The 13996-nt window shown below is 44.3% G+C and overlaps 1 protein-coding gene across 2 annotated transcripts in view; it reads right to left on the minus strand.

Annotated features, from left to right (window-relative positions):
• Positions 1-743: 743 nt before the first annotated feature.
• LOC119170662 (DNA damage-regulated autophagy modulator protein 1) overlaps positions 744-13996 on the minus strand; it is a 28518-nt gene continuing 15265 nt past the window's right edge. For both annotated transcript variants that reach the window (XM_075886940.1, XM_075886941.1), the window contains 4 exons: positions 10192-10367; positions 7709-7886; positions 6533-6597; positions 744-1128 (listed from right to left, as the gene is read on the minus strand). In XM_075886940.1, coding sequence (XP_075743055.1) covers positions 979-1128; positions 6533-6597; positions 7709-7886; positions 10192-10367 — 569 coding nt within the window. In that variant the 3' untranslated portion in view covers positions 744-978. The remainder of the gene's footprint in view (positions 1129-6532; positions 6598-7708; positions 7887-10191; positions 10368-13996) is intronic.

Below are 13996 nucleotides of genomic sequence, written 5' to 3' on the forward strand. Positions count from 1 at the left end.
CTAACGCCGAGTCACTGTAGACTTCGCTGCTTTGTTTGTATTAAACCTGTCAGCGGCTCTGCATCACGCCACTGCCAGCATTGAAGGACAAACTGAGGAGAAAAGACTTAAACTGAAAGGAGAGAGAGGCCATATCGTAACCCTTAACGTTCTCATCTCCATTCCTAGTCGATGTTTTAGCTGGTGCGCATGCTGCATGCAGCTGTGATCGGCGGTAATAAAAAGGTGGTACCACTTCCGCATATACTGGAGATTTTCGAGTCGCCATCGATTAACACCGACCAAAGCGATGCATGTACCTCACAAACGCGAGCGAACGATGTATGCAAGGAATATTTCCTGGATTGACTTCTGCCAGCTATGAAAGAGTTGGTCGAGCCTTCCTTGAGCACTTGACCATGCCGTTCTATCAGAACGACATGATTCAGTATGCTGATGAAATCGTCATAGCTTGAACGTCATTCATTCACTCATTCATGTAATGCTCCCATCAAATATATTTTAAATATGTTAATTGTGTCCACGTAAATATTCGCGTTCATCTGATAAGATGAAAAAAAAAATACTGTCACATGAACATAAGTAGTTTGCTTTTGGTAGATATACTCAATTTATAATTCAGTATATGGGTCACACAGAAACACCTGAAGAAGAAAAAAAATGTCCTTGTGTACATGCGCCTTCACGGCCGACATCACCTGTGCGTAGTGAAACACTTTCAGAACAATGAGACACAACCTAAATAAATGTGAGTTGTCTCAATATTTATTTGCAAAAATGATGGCGTAAAACATGATTAAAATAATACAATGCCAGTAGCATTTCTCTGGCTCGATAAGTAAAAAATATAGTAAAGTTTACGAGGTAGAATAGATTCTCCACACTCATACCACCGATGGTCATAACAGGCATCAAAGAGTCTATGCTCCTCATAGTTCTTGTAAAAAAAGTTCTAAGGGCTTTTCACACGCACTGCTTCTATTCCTTCTTTTCACACACTCCACCGAGGTTCACGTCGAGCACAAACGTCGCTTTGCGGAAGTCCGGGATGTACGTCAGCACGTAGGACTGGAAGATGAACACCATCAACCACTCAGCTACGACAGCGCGGAGCATTCCTTGCGGGTACTGGAAAGAGAACGAGAATATAGAGAATCACGCTCAGTAGAATGACAGCCTTACATGTCTCATACGCAAATAATTCCAGGCGTTCGTTACGTGAATACGTATAATATACAAGGGAAGCGTGGGCCGGCACTTGAGCAACACCGGGCGAGGTGCAGAAAGGTTGAACAAAAAGGGGGAGGTGGTGTTTAGGAGGTTAGAGCAGTAAGAGTATGTATGGTGCCTTAACAACAAAACAAAAGACGATACCAAGGGAGGGAAGGAACGCACGATGCTGTTCTCTGGTCTCGTCTTTTGCGTCATTATAAAACGCCATGCATTTAAACCAACCTTCCCATTCTGTCGTCCAACACTTTTTAAGGGTATGGCAAGCATAACAAGCTTGAGAACAGGGCTGGTTGCTAAGGTTTAGTCATGGTTAAGGCAGCGGAACTAATATTTACGAAGAAGAAGAGAAAATGCGCGAAAAAAGCTCTCATCGTGTCTCCTTTGCCCGTGTTGTTCGAGCTCTAACCACAATGCCAAGCAGAGGTCGGCCAACTCCCTCATTAGCCGACTCGCGTGGACCTGAGAGCCAGGTAAAGCCGTGAGTGAGTATGTCTTAGTTATATTTTGGGGAGCTAGAGTCGGAGCGAGTACAGCCGAGAAAACGTTTACCAAGACTGAATCCGAATGGGATCGGTTGAAGAAAACTTTTGTGAGTGAGTGCGAGTGAGCCCTAAACGTGAAATACACCTCTTAAGTGTACACCTCTTAAGAGGCTGAGTGAGCGCTACTATGCTTTTGCTGACTTAGGATGCCAAGTGATTGGACGTCTCAATTCGCGCCTAATGTGAACGAAAGGCGAGCTTAGGGCGATCGGAAGTTACAGTGCATTCTGGAGGGGTTACATTTCGGTGGAGGCGAAATGCATAGAAACATTCGTCCAGCTGTGCGCACGTTATACAACACTAGGTTTTCAAAATATCTAGACCACGGAGCCCTGCACTATGGCGGGCGTCATAATCACACCCTTGTTTTGGCCCGTAAAACCCTAGACATTGAACAATGCAAGTGACAGAATAATACAGTCACCGATTGTCTCGTGAGTGCGCACGTTTTTGACTGTACTGCCGTTAACTTTGTTTAAAGGGGCTGTACATTTTGCTGTCCACCTGGTGTCAGACGCTGAAGACAGCACTGCTTTTATGAGTAACTCATAAAACTCATGAGTAAGACAAAATCTATATTTGTTGAATTATTCGTGAAAAGATAAAATAAAACAGGTGAGAGGAAACTTTGAAATGATTTCTAATGCGGAGTGACATGTCCTGCGTTTTCTTATTTACATTAGCTTTTTTTTCTTCTGACGGTTAAATAGTTCATACGCCAGTTCGTCTGCGGAAGTAATTGAGACTCTTGGGTCGCATTATGTGTGGGTGAAGTGGGTAAATTATTTGTACCAGGGTTTCAACTATCTACCCGTCGGGTACAATTGGACAGGTCAGAATGGTGGGTGTGTGGGAAAAACGACGAACAGCGCGACGCATGCTCCGAACATTGGTAGCAATAAATATACTGAAATGGTCCTTTATAGTATCATAAATACCTCTAGTGGCTTTTTATTGCCATCCACGCTACGATCACTACGTCCACTCTCCAAAGACAAAAAGAAAAAAAAAGCGAGACAGTCGAGAATGTGGATACCACATCACTCGCGTTGCTTTGTATCTACACATTACAGGGTAAAACTAATGTGACGGCTGAAGATAGCATTTCAATGTCACAAACAAAGAGCCAATGAAAGTATACGATCTGGGAAAAATACCACTCTACTCGTGGACAAGATGTGACACCCCGAATAAACTTCGCAGCTTCAATCACTCGCACGCGTGAAAGTAAATCTGCCCGACATGTAACCACTACTTTATCTCGTCACCATGAGGAGACGTATTTAATATCGATATATGTCAGGCATGACAGTTTTAGAACGGCAGACTATTGAAAATAATTTGAGTATTTGCTTAAACTGAGCTAACATAATGACACAATATATGAGGTTTTACGTCCCCACACCTCGATGCGGTTCGGAGGGACGCCGTAAGGGAGGCCTCCCGAAGTATATGACCATCTGGTGTTACTTAACCCGTGCTTACATTGCACAACACACGAGCCTCTAGCACTTATTCCTTCATTGAAGTGCGACCACCACAACGGGAATTGAACCTGCGACCTTCGGGCCAGCAGCCGAGCACCCGAACCGCTACACCACTGTGGAGGTCCTTTCTCATATTTCTAGTGAATGTAGTTTCTGTCTGTTCGGGTAGGACCGAATTTTGATCTGTTCAGTTAAAGTTAAAAATCGCGTGTGTCAAAGCGTGCAGCCGTTATTTTGTTTCAGTGTTTATGTTACTGCCACGCACGGAAAAGCAATGTTTCTTCCATGCAAGGTGACGCAACAGCAGCCTAATGATGTTTTTTTTTCTGATAAGTGGGCGCCTAGCTGTCTGTCCAATGTTAGGATCATTCTTCGTAGTCATGATGATTATCTGACAGATGCAAAAATAAACGCAGTTCAATTGCGAGTTAGTGAAAACTCTCGCTCAAGAGCCTCTATGAGAAGGATAAAAAAAAAGAAAGGTGAATTTCCCGGGAGCTGCTGCTAGCCATATAGTTGTTGTGTGGGAATGCCATAACACTAATCTAAGGTGAGTGTTACCTATTTATTCAAATAGTCAGTTCCAATGGCACAGGAACGATGACAAATATATAAAAATCAAAACTGCTACGCTTTTCATCTTATATGCATGTGATTACGGCCAACAATACACTCCTTTATTCGCGCTATAGTGCAGGTATAGAGCAAGTAGGTTTCTTCCTCAGGAGTGCGCTTGTTTATCCTATTATACACTCGGCGTCTTCATATTTACTTTATATATCTTCGCGCACTCCACATTGGTTATCGTTCATATCCGCCCATAGACTGCAGGCAGGTGGACTAGGGCACATTTACAACGTCATGCGTTTGGCCCCTTAACGATTATAATCGAGGCTTTGTCTTTCTGAACAACATCCTCGATGATCTATGGACATGCAATACCGGGGTCACATAGATTCGCTTACCGCTCGTTATCGTTGAAAGCTTGATGGGGGTGTCTCTGTTAATGAATGTGTGGAAGAAAACTCATACACTCGGCGGATGTGACACAAGGCTCACTGCAATTGAGTGCCCCTTCCTTGTTTGACGCGATATCAAAAGAAGAAACAAAACAAAAGGGGGGGGGGGGGGCTTTTTCTCTTTAGCGATAGTGCAGACGTGATTGAGGTGCGCCATAGCTACACATCGACGTCCGGGTTTTCCTTGCGCAACTCTACAAAAAGAAAAAGGAATCGGCACTGTGCTGAAAGGGACCCTTGCTAGTAGAGGTGCACGAATATTGAAAAATTTTGAATAAGGAATTGAATAGTGTTTTATTAGATTCTGCACTCGCTTAGAATAGCGCATAATAGAACTATTACAGGATGTTTTCAGATGTTTTCGAATGACAAGCACCGATCAAAAAAATTAAATGAAATGAAACGTTTGAGCCCAGAGCGGTAACATGTTTTGTTCAAATAATCAAAATACCGAGACGGATGAAGTCCAGTGTTCTACAGGGCTGTCGACTCTGACAGTGAGTACAACATGAACGCGTTCTTGCCTGAAACTATTGTTTCGTAGACGTGACAGAGTTATTATTGTACTATCTTCATCATGACATTTATGTTGAGGTTGCATCTTGAATATTGGCTAATACTGATGTAAAAGCTTATGACAAACTTCCACCTTGAATATTGTAGCCGTTAGTGTATTTCAGCCTTTACTCACTGAATATACTTGCTGGTGTGTACGAGGTTGCTTCAGTTTACCTAATTTAGGTTTTTATTGTTGGTTAAACGTATAATATACCCTCTTTTGTTAAACCTGCAGAAATGTTGTTTTATATAAAATGTTGTAAAGAATTTTTAATCTGCTTCTAAACTGGTTACGTTACCCTTCTAGGGCTGCTTTGAAAATTGGTGCTGGACTAGTCAAATAATATTCGAATACCGGTATTCATTTCGTATCTGTATTCGATTTGGCGACTTTCGTATTCGATTCCTATTTGGCTCATTTATAAAATTCACTATTCGCCCACCCCTACTTCTCACAGTTTGAGGCAGCACTATCGCGTAGAAAAACACAGACTAAGAGACATGCATTGGAAAAATGACAATGGAAGAAATAATTTTTTTCTTATATATGCACGTGTTTCAGAAGGCAATTCAGAAAAACGCTCGTTCCTCCATCTGCGTCTGTAGCGCTGATATGCTGCATATGAATTTTCAGATTCAGAGACCTCCGTCAGAAAAATCAAACTGTCATGCGCCAAGTGCGTTCATGTAAGCCCACAGCTACGCTCAATTAACGATGGAAGAACTCGCCGCGTTATTTATTGCTGTAGTACGGTGCCATTCACAAGAAAGTTCTTGAAGGGTCAGTTGGCACATGATACTGAGGGGAACAGCGCGAAAACGGGACGGAGAAAAAATTATCAACATTAACAGCGCTTGTGTTGTGTTGAACATTATTTCTGCGTCCCATTTTTGTCGCTGTTTTCCTCAGTAACGTTCCAGTCACCCAGAAAGATATTGCACTGAAGTGTATTCCAGCTGGTAGTGATTTTTCTAAATTTTGATCATGCAGAAACTCAAGTAAGGCCCAATCGCACCATCTACAGGTTGTCTCCGTATCAAGGACTAAGAATGCAAAAGTAAAATGTTAATTGGGCTTGAATGAAGCCAAGCACACATGGCTTCCCATCATGTGGCACCCAGTTAGATGTAAATAATATTGCGCGTAATTAGTTATTAGGTAAACTCAATTGTGCTCAATCTTCAATGTCCACCCGAGTGCCAACTCTATTTCGTTACACCGAAAAGGGCGTACCAAAATGACTGATCGAGTTATTTGTGGTGGCTTATGCATGCCGCCCGATGACCAGTTTGCCTCCGGCATTTCAAAAAAGCCTGCGAAATACGAAATGAAACCACATGACTGCTTTCATGCGCTACTGTACTGCAGCTGTCTCAACCATGCTTCGAGTGTAAGAACCATGGTATTTACCACGCTAAAAGCATGATTTAGTCTGTGGGAATATTGTATCACATGATCACAGTCACGTGGCTTTATATCGAATTTCCCACGCTTTTCTTAAACATTAAATAAAAAAGCGTGCCGTGTGTATGGAGATCATGCTGCGCAGCATGTACAGTTTGTAGTGTATTTTCGATATGAATAACAAAAAACATGCAGAGTGTGCTGCTGCTAAAATGTGCCAATGCTGATGGGGTAATTTGGTCACATTAATTATAATAATTACATTTTAATGTACAAAGACAGCCTTACCACTTTCCCTCGTCCAGTTGGTGGAGTCATGAGGCTAATGTCGAACATGAGCCAGTTCAGCCCCGCTGTGGTGTTACAGACATGTCAAGGAAACATACTAAAGTTTACAAATTTACAAACGCACCAAAATTTGTTAATTTCTTGATTTCTCAATTCATTTTAAAGGTTAGACAAAAATAACTTCACATTCAAGAAAATGCAGAAAAAGCTAATTCATTTAACGCGACGAGACAGCTGTTTAGGTTTTTACCTGGGACGCACTTTTTTGTTAAGAAATTGTAATTTTTACTTTAGTTAAGCTCTACTGAATTGTCACTTACTTATGTAACAAAAAGATAAAATTATTGTGTAAAGACCGTTCTATCTCGCCGTCACTTGGAAAAGCAACCGACAAAGCGTGTCGATGAGAGACTTTAGCTCGCTCCTTGAGCGCCCACTTAAAAACAAACGCCTGTAATACAGCAAAAAATGCTTGCGAATCAGCCTACGAATATAGGGTAAAGATGTGGATGGCCAAGAAGAAAGGGGAAAAATCAACGCATCAGATTAAGTGGAGGGTGCCTATTCGTTTAGGCAGGCAGGCTGGAAGGCAGGCAGCTAGATAGATAGATAGATAGATAGATAGATAGATAGATAGATAGATAGATAGATAGATAGATAGATAGATAGATAGATAGATAGATAGATAGATAGATAGACAGATAGATAGATAGATAGATAGATAGATAGATAGATAGATAGATAGATAGATAGATAGATAGATAGATAGATAGATAGATAGATAGATAGATAGATAGATAGATAGATAGATAGATAGATAGATAGATTATCGCGGGAAACAAATTACAGTTCTATTTTTACTTTGTAGCATACGCTGTGAGGTTACGGAGAGCTGTGAACTTCAATTACGACTACCTGCCGTGAGCTATCAGCGAAGTGAGTCCTGGATTGACAAAATGATGACGAGGCTACAAGCACAGGATCATATTTGACTCAGCACTATGGTGATCATTTCGCGATTTTTTCGTTTGTTCCTGAAGACACCAGCTAAAGATGGCTGTCAATTAAAAACGCTGAAAACTGGTGTCTGTAAGAATACAGCGGCATTAATTGCTGACATTGCGTCGAGATGGTAGATGTCGCTTCGTAAGAATCCGTATTTCACGCAAAGGATACTGATAATCATCGCAGTGATGCCGACTAGAGATAAAAGGGCTCTGGTGTAGAACAGTGGTGACGTCTTCCAGCGTGTGTCCGTCAGGTAGTGGAGGTAGAGGTGCAGAAGCGTTGTCGTGTAGCCAACACCGAATACCATTATGGCCCCGATCACGTGAGGCACGAACATGGGCCAGTACTGCGTTGATACGTTATATAAATGATTGAGTATAAACCAGCGTTTCGTGTTAAAAACAAAACAAAAACAACGTGTCGCTTACGTAGAGGCTATGAACAAGGAAAATACCCTATGTTGGCTTCGTGGGCTAGTTTGTATTGCATCATGAAAGGCTACAGCGCACAGATAGACGGGGACGAAAGAATTTCAGTGCTTGCCTTGTTTGTTTTTTCTTCGTTCCCCTCTATGTATACGCTGTAGTCTTTCGAGGTAAAGGCATCGTGAGATCAGTATTTTCTGTCATAAATCACAATCCGTTTATGGCAGCACAGAGTTGCCTACTTATGTCTTTAGCCTCGAATAGGGAACCATCTACCAATATAATTATGTGCCAAGAGAAGGACCCGTGTTTAAAATAAACGTAGTAATGCCGTTAGTTTTCGCAAGATACATTTTAAGCAAATGATTATGCTGGACATAGCGTTAGAGAAGGTGGTCGACTAATAGGAAAGAACACTCGCGATCGGAAAGCTCTGGCAATGTGGCCCATGATTTGTAACGGCTTCTCTATTTTATATGCGCCATGAAGTTTATTAATAAAATTGAATGCCTTCTGAACATATTTTCCGCGGAACTTCATAGGTACACAGCCTTCGTTATTTCTATGTTCCTCATTGGTTTCGATCAAAGGAGTACTGGCACAAAATATCGAAGGCGAGATAACGAGCGAGACAGATTGATGTAGAGATATCCACATCTACGAAATATCAAGGGCAAACATAGCCTAGAACATGTGATGATGATGTCTAAAATCAGTCTTGAAGTGCACGTCGCGTGATTGAGTGAGATGCAAAGCGCCTCCCGACGCCGACATCAACGCAGGGGCAATTTAAGCAAACCTACGGAAACGAATTAGTGCTGGCTGGTTACTGGCACGCCCTTTGCGCTCGCACAACCTGCGATTTCCTCCTCCGTGCCTTCGGTAGACCCTACCTGCGGCTTCGCGTGTGCTGGTAACCTTTTCAACCTTTTTCCTTTGTGCTTCACATATCATCGATTTCCACTGTACGTGGGATCGGCCAGTTTTTTTTGCAAATTTAGTTGAGCCAATCCCGACAGATTTCCGCAAGTACACTTCAAAATTAGTGATGTCACATGTGCATGCATCGGCGCTAATTTTAAAAGTGTTTTCTGGTAACTAATAAAGTGTTTTCTGGTAATGGTAACATTAACGACATAAGAGTTCGCAGGTAACACTTTACCGATATAAACCAATTCATTGTTTCACTTTGGTGTCCCTTCAAGCTCGTTCTTTGTGCTCGAATGAAAAGTATTTGAACAAGGGGTGTAGTGAACGCTAGTCTTTGTAAAACTGCTCGATGTCTGTCTGTATGGTCGATGTCTGCCTCCAACAGCAACTAAACTTGCTGTGTTAAAAAAACATAACACCACTTTTCGAAACCTTGACACCAGTGACATCTGTTGTTCAAATATTATTATTGTCTCCAAGCCTGCATGTTCTCTTGGAATTGTCATTTTCTTTTTTTTTTGTCGCCCGCTTTATGGCTTGGTACTTACCTCGAGTGCAAGGTAGCAAAGCGGACGTGCGTCCCCAAACCTCCTGACCTTTTCTTGCCTCTCTTTTAAGTGTGAATACACTTTATAAGCGACCCCAAACCATCCACCGCCGTCGGCGGCGTCCGCAGTCTTCTCTCTGTCTTTAAAAGAAAGAGGACTTGGCGGGCCACAGCGCGACGCTCTACCGAATAAGCCCGGACGCGACGCTGATATCGGTGTCAGTAACGCGCCTTATACCCCCTCCCCCTTCGCTCGCTCCTCCGCTCTCCTCGCTCGCTGCTGCTGCGCGCGTACCCCTCTCTCTCGCGCGCCCACCTTCTCTCTCAGTCTCCCGTCAAGAGCGGGTCGTGAGGGGGAGTAAAGTTAAAATCCATTGGCATTCGCCAGTGAGTTAACGTAAACTCCCCCGTGTGATCAAATTGCGATTCCCAGGAACCATTACACCATAAAAGCACCATAGTGTGATTAATAAATATAATAGTGCGAATTAGTAAATACCCCTCATAGCATCACCCCGTGTATTCGCACTTAACCATGTTCACCCTCGGGGAAATGCTTGGGAGTTTTTTCTCTATATTTTCTTATTGTTATATATCTATGCGAGTTAAAAGCGAAGTATCAAGGCAATGGCCAAACATAACGTTCACGTTTCACGTGCTGCTGAAGACGCTTAAAAGCGTTCTTTTCGAAATTGCAACCGCGGCGGCGTTCACGAGAACGCTTGCAGTGCAACCAGAGCGTGCCTCACCCAGGTGCAATCCTTGCGCAGGTGTCCCGTAGGCGACAACGCCACGATGAGTCCTCCGAGACAGACGACAAGGCCGGCCATACAGCTCCACCGATTCACCGTGTCCACGCGCTCGTCACGAATTCGTCGGTTCTGCTGCCACACCATCAGGTACTTTAGGTACATACCTATCACAGCTGAAACAGATCACATCCAGTTGGATTCAGATTTGACAATGTTGATTGATTGATTGATATGTGGGGTTTAACGTCCCAAAACCACTATATGATTATGAGAGACGCCGTAGTGGAGGGCTCCGGAAATTTAGACCACCTGGGGTTCTTTAACGTGCACCCAAACCTGAGCACACGGGCCTACAACATTTCCGCCTCCATCGGAAATGCAGCCGCCGCAGCCGGGATTCGAACCCGCGCCCTGCGGGTCAGCAGCCGAGTACCTTAGCCACTAGACCACCGCGGCGGGGCAGATTTGACAATGTGCTGTAACAAAAAAAGAATTGGCAGATCCCACGTCAAGTGGGAATCTAGGATATGCGAAGCACGAATGAGGAAGGTTGATATGTTACTTTAAAATCAGCACAACGTTACGAGGCGGAGGTAAATTAGGCCGTGCCTTCCTTGTCATTATTATCATGTTTGAACGTGTCATTTACCTTCGTCGTCTATTCACGTCACCTGATACTAACATCGGTATATGTGGAGCTAGTTAAACGGCCACAGGCACATCATGAATGTCCAAATACACTCCGACGGAACGTTGACGCGCGTGCACGCTGGGCACAGCCACGCTGCGCCAGCAACGCGAGCACTCTATAGTCTGACGCCAGGCGCGACCAGCGTTCGTCGGCGCGAAATGCGACATAGTGCATTTCGCGCCAATGACGTTAGCTAGACAGCACTGTGACGGCCTCTCTTCATGACGGAAAAACGCCCACCGCGCTCACAAGCGCATGCGTCTAAACAACGCCTCCTCTAGAAAGATGCCTGAGGAGTGGCTCGCGCTTCCAGCGGAGTTGGCCTGCCTTCTGTTTTAACAAGCTCCGCGCGGTGGCGATTGCGACCGGGGGTTCAGTTCGGGCTGTCAAGGTGGATGGACGTGTTTTTTGAGCGCTCCGGATCGACTGCGCAGATAAGTGTTTTTGCATATTTTGAGCTTGTCTTTATAATTATAAGGCAGCGGTTGAAATCTTCGTAGCACTTATTTTATGGTACGGCTTTTTCGGGGGCCAGTCACCAGGTATTTATCAGTTAGTGCGGGTGTGTGTGTTTGAATTTTTTTGTTGTTTTTTTTCTTTTGCCACCCCGTGGGGGAGGTGCGCGTACATTTAACACGCAAATTTTTGTAGTAGAGCTTAGACTTTTTTTTTCTCGTAGTGCAGGGCTCGAGTTTAGTAATTATCGAGTATAGGAACAATAGGTGTCAGAAAGGCATGGTTAAAAAGACTGTAAAGTGTTCAAGATGTGGAGTGGGTTTGAAAGTGGACCCAAGCGTAGAAGCGGATGGAGAAGAGGCTGACGCGAAGTGTAGGCAATGTGAGGTCGAGGAAAAAATGGAGAAAATGATGGTTGCCCAGAGTAAACAGCTGATGAGAATCGCCAAGCTCGAGACTGAGTTGGCGACAGAGCAAGAGAAAACGAGGGCAATGGGAGAAAGACTGAAGTCCGCCGAGGAAGCGCTAGCGAAGCTGAACAAAGAAGCGACCTACCGAGAGAACAGTAGGGAACCGGCAACGAGAACGGTGGAGAAGGAAAAGCAAGCAAGTTTGGAAACAACAGGTTTAGCCGGTTCAACTGTCGCAAGGCCCAGCTTCAGCGAGGTAGTGGTGGGGCAGGGAGGGAACAAAGCAGCCGGCGTCACAGGTGCAAGTAGCCCCCAGGTGCAGAACGATCCAGCTGAAAAGTCACAGCATGTGATAATCGCCGGGGACTCGACTTTAAATCGATGCACAGAAGCCATCAAAGAGAGGGTAAGAGGTGACAAGAGGGTTGCAGTAGGGGCGTTCCCAGGACGCAAGCTGGAAGCAGTCATGAGGCAAGCGAGCGCAAAGATCAGAACGACAGCTGATAGACGAAACCTCGTGATAATTTCAGGCCGTTTAAACGATGTCCTAAATGGAGATGCAGCAGGACTAGCAGCCACACTGGCGAAAGGCGTCGATGACATGCGCGCCACTTCTCCTAAGGTACAGGTAGTGATATGCACGATACCGGAGGTACCGGTGCGTGATAGCAACCTGCAAAGAGCGGTGGTCAACGCAAACCAAGAGATATGGCGGATGAGTCGAGAGAAAGGCTTTGAGGTGGTGGAAATAAACAGAGAGGTGCATAGGTGGGGGGGTTTTCAACGACACAGAATACACTTCGATGGCCGGCTAGGTCATGAGGTGGGTTGGCGACTTGCAGGACGCGCAGTAGCTTTTTTGGGGGGCAAGCGAGCCCTTCGGGGTGCAGGATAGCTAGTAACGAGGAAAACAACCAGGGAGACTCTTCGACAGGTGGTATGGACAGATACGATTCCAAAGTGGCACCAATATCTAAGATAGGTGAGTCCGGGGCATAAATAGACGTAGCCATGAGCGCCGAGCCAATTCAGACATAGGGTATATTAACATGCAGGGTGGTAGGAACAGGCTGAAGTGGGAAGAAATAGAAGAACAGCTAAGGGAAGAGAGGCCGATGGTATACGGTTTTCTAGAAACACATCTCAGGGACATGGAACAACCTCCGAACAATCCGGACTACGCGTGGGAATATTGTAATAGAACAGAAGGCAGCAGAAAGGGGGGTGGTATTGGGGCATTCATTCATAAAAGTACAGACTGGCAAAGGGTCAAGCAGGAGTGCAAGGAACATTTATGGCTAAAGGGGAAAGTGGCAGGTCAACTGACACTCCTTGGTTTCGTGTACTTGTGGACGGGAGCAAAGGCCAGAGAGGAAAACCAGGCAATGGTAGAGTATATCAAAGGAAATTCAGGAGTTAGGAAGAGAGTGCGAGATAATTATACTACGAGACATGAATGCGCACATAGAAGATATAGATGGGTATACCGACCCGACAGGCAAAATGATCATGGATATGTGTGAAAGGCTTGATTTGATCATTTGCAATAGTCCCGAGAAGTGTAAAGGGCAAATAACATGGGAGGTAGGAAGGCTGCAGTCGACGATAGATTATGCACTGATGTCACATAGGATGTATGATAAGCTCAGGGGAATGCATATAGATGAAGGTGGCTCCAGAAGTCTGGGTAGCGATCACAAACGTATCAAGCTAAGTTTTGGAAGAGCAGTGAAAGTGGGAAGGAGACAAGATTAGCATTTACAGGAAAATTTTTATCCAGAAAGGCAAATTGAAATAGCCACTAAACAAACTGAAAAAGTAATCACGGAGGATAATAAGACAGTGTGGACATACACGAATCTAATTAGACTCTTTGAGCTAGAGCTTGCTAAGACGCGTGACAAGTCACCCCGGAAAAGAAGACACAAACCCAAAAGTTGGTGGGATGAGGAAGTTAAGAAAGCCATAGCAAAACGCCAGGAAGCCTTTAGGGAACAGAGACATGCTAAGCAGCGGGGTGAACAGACAGATGATGTTGAAAGAAAATGGTCAACCTTTTTAAGCTGTAGAAGGGATGCATCCCTTCTGATCAATGAAAAGATTAGAAGGAAGGGAGCTCAGTGGCTGGCAGAAGTACATAAAAAAGACAGAAAGGCAGCTGCGAAATTTTGGAACCATCTAAGAAATGAGACGAGCCTAGAGCAGAGTTTTATAACTACAGCCCAATGTGCTAGGCTAGAAGGGG

This window comes from Rhipicephalus microplus, chromosome 2, assembly GCF_043290135.1.
Source record: "Rhipicephalus microplus isolate Deutch F79 chromosome 2, USDA_Rmic, whole genome shotgun sequence".
NCBI lineage: Eukaryota > Metazoa > Arthropoda > Arachnida > Ixodida > Ixodidae > Rhipicephalus > Rhipicephalus microplus.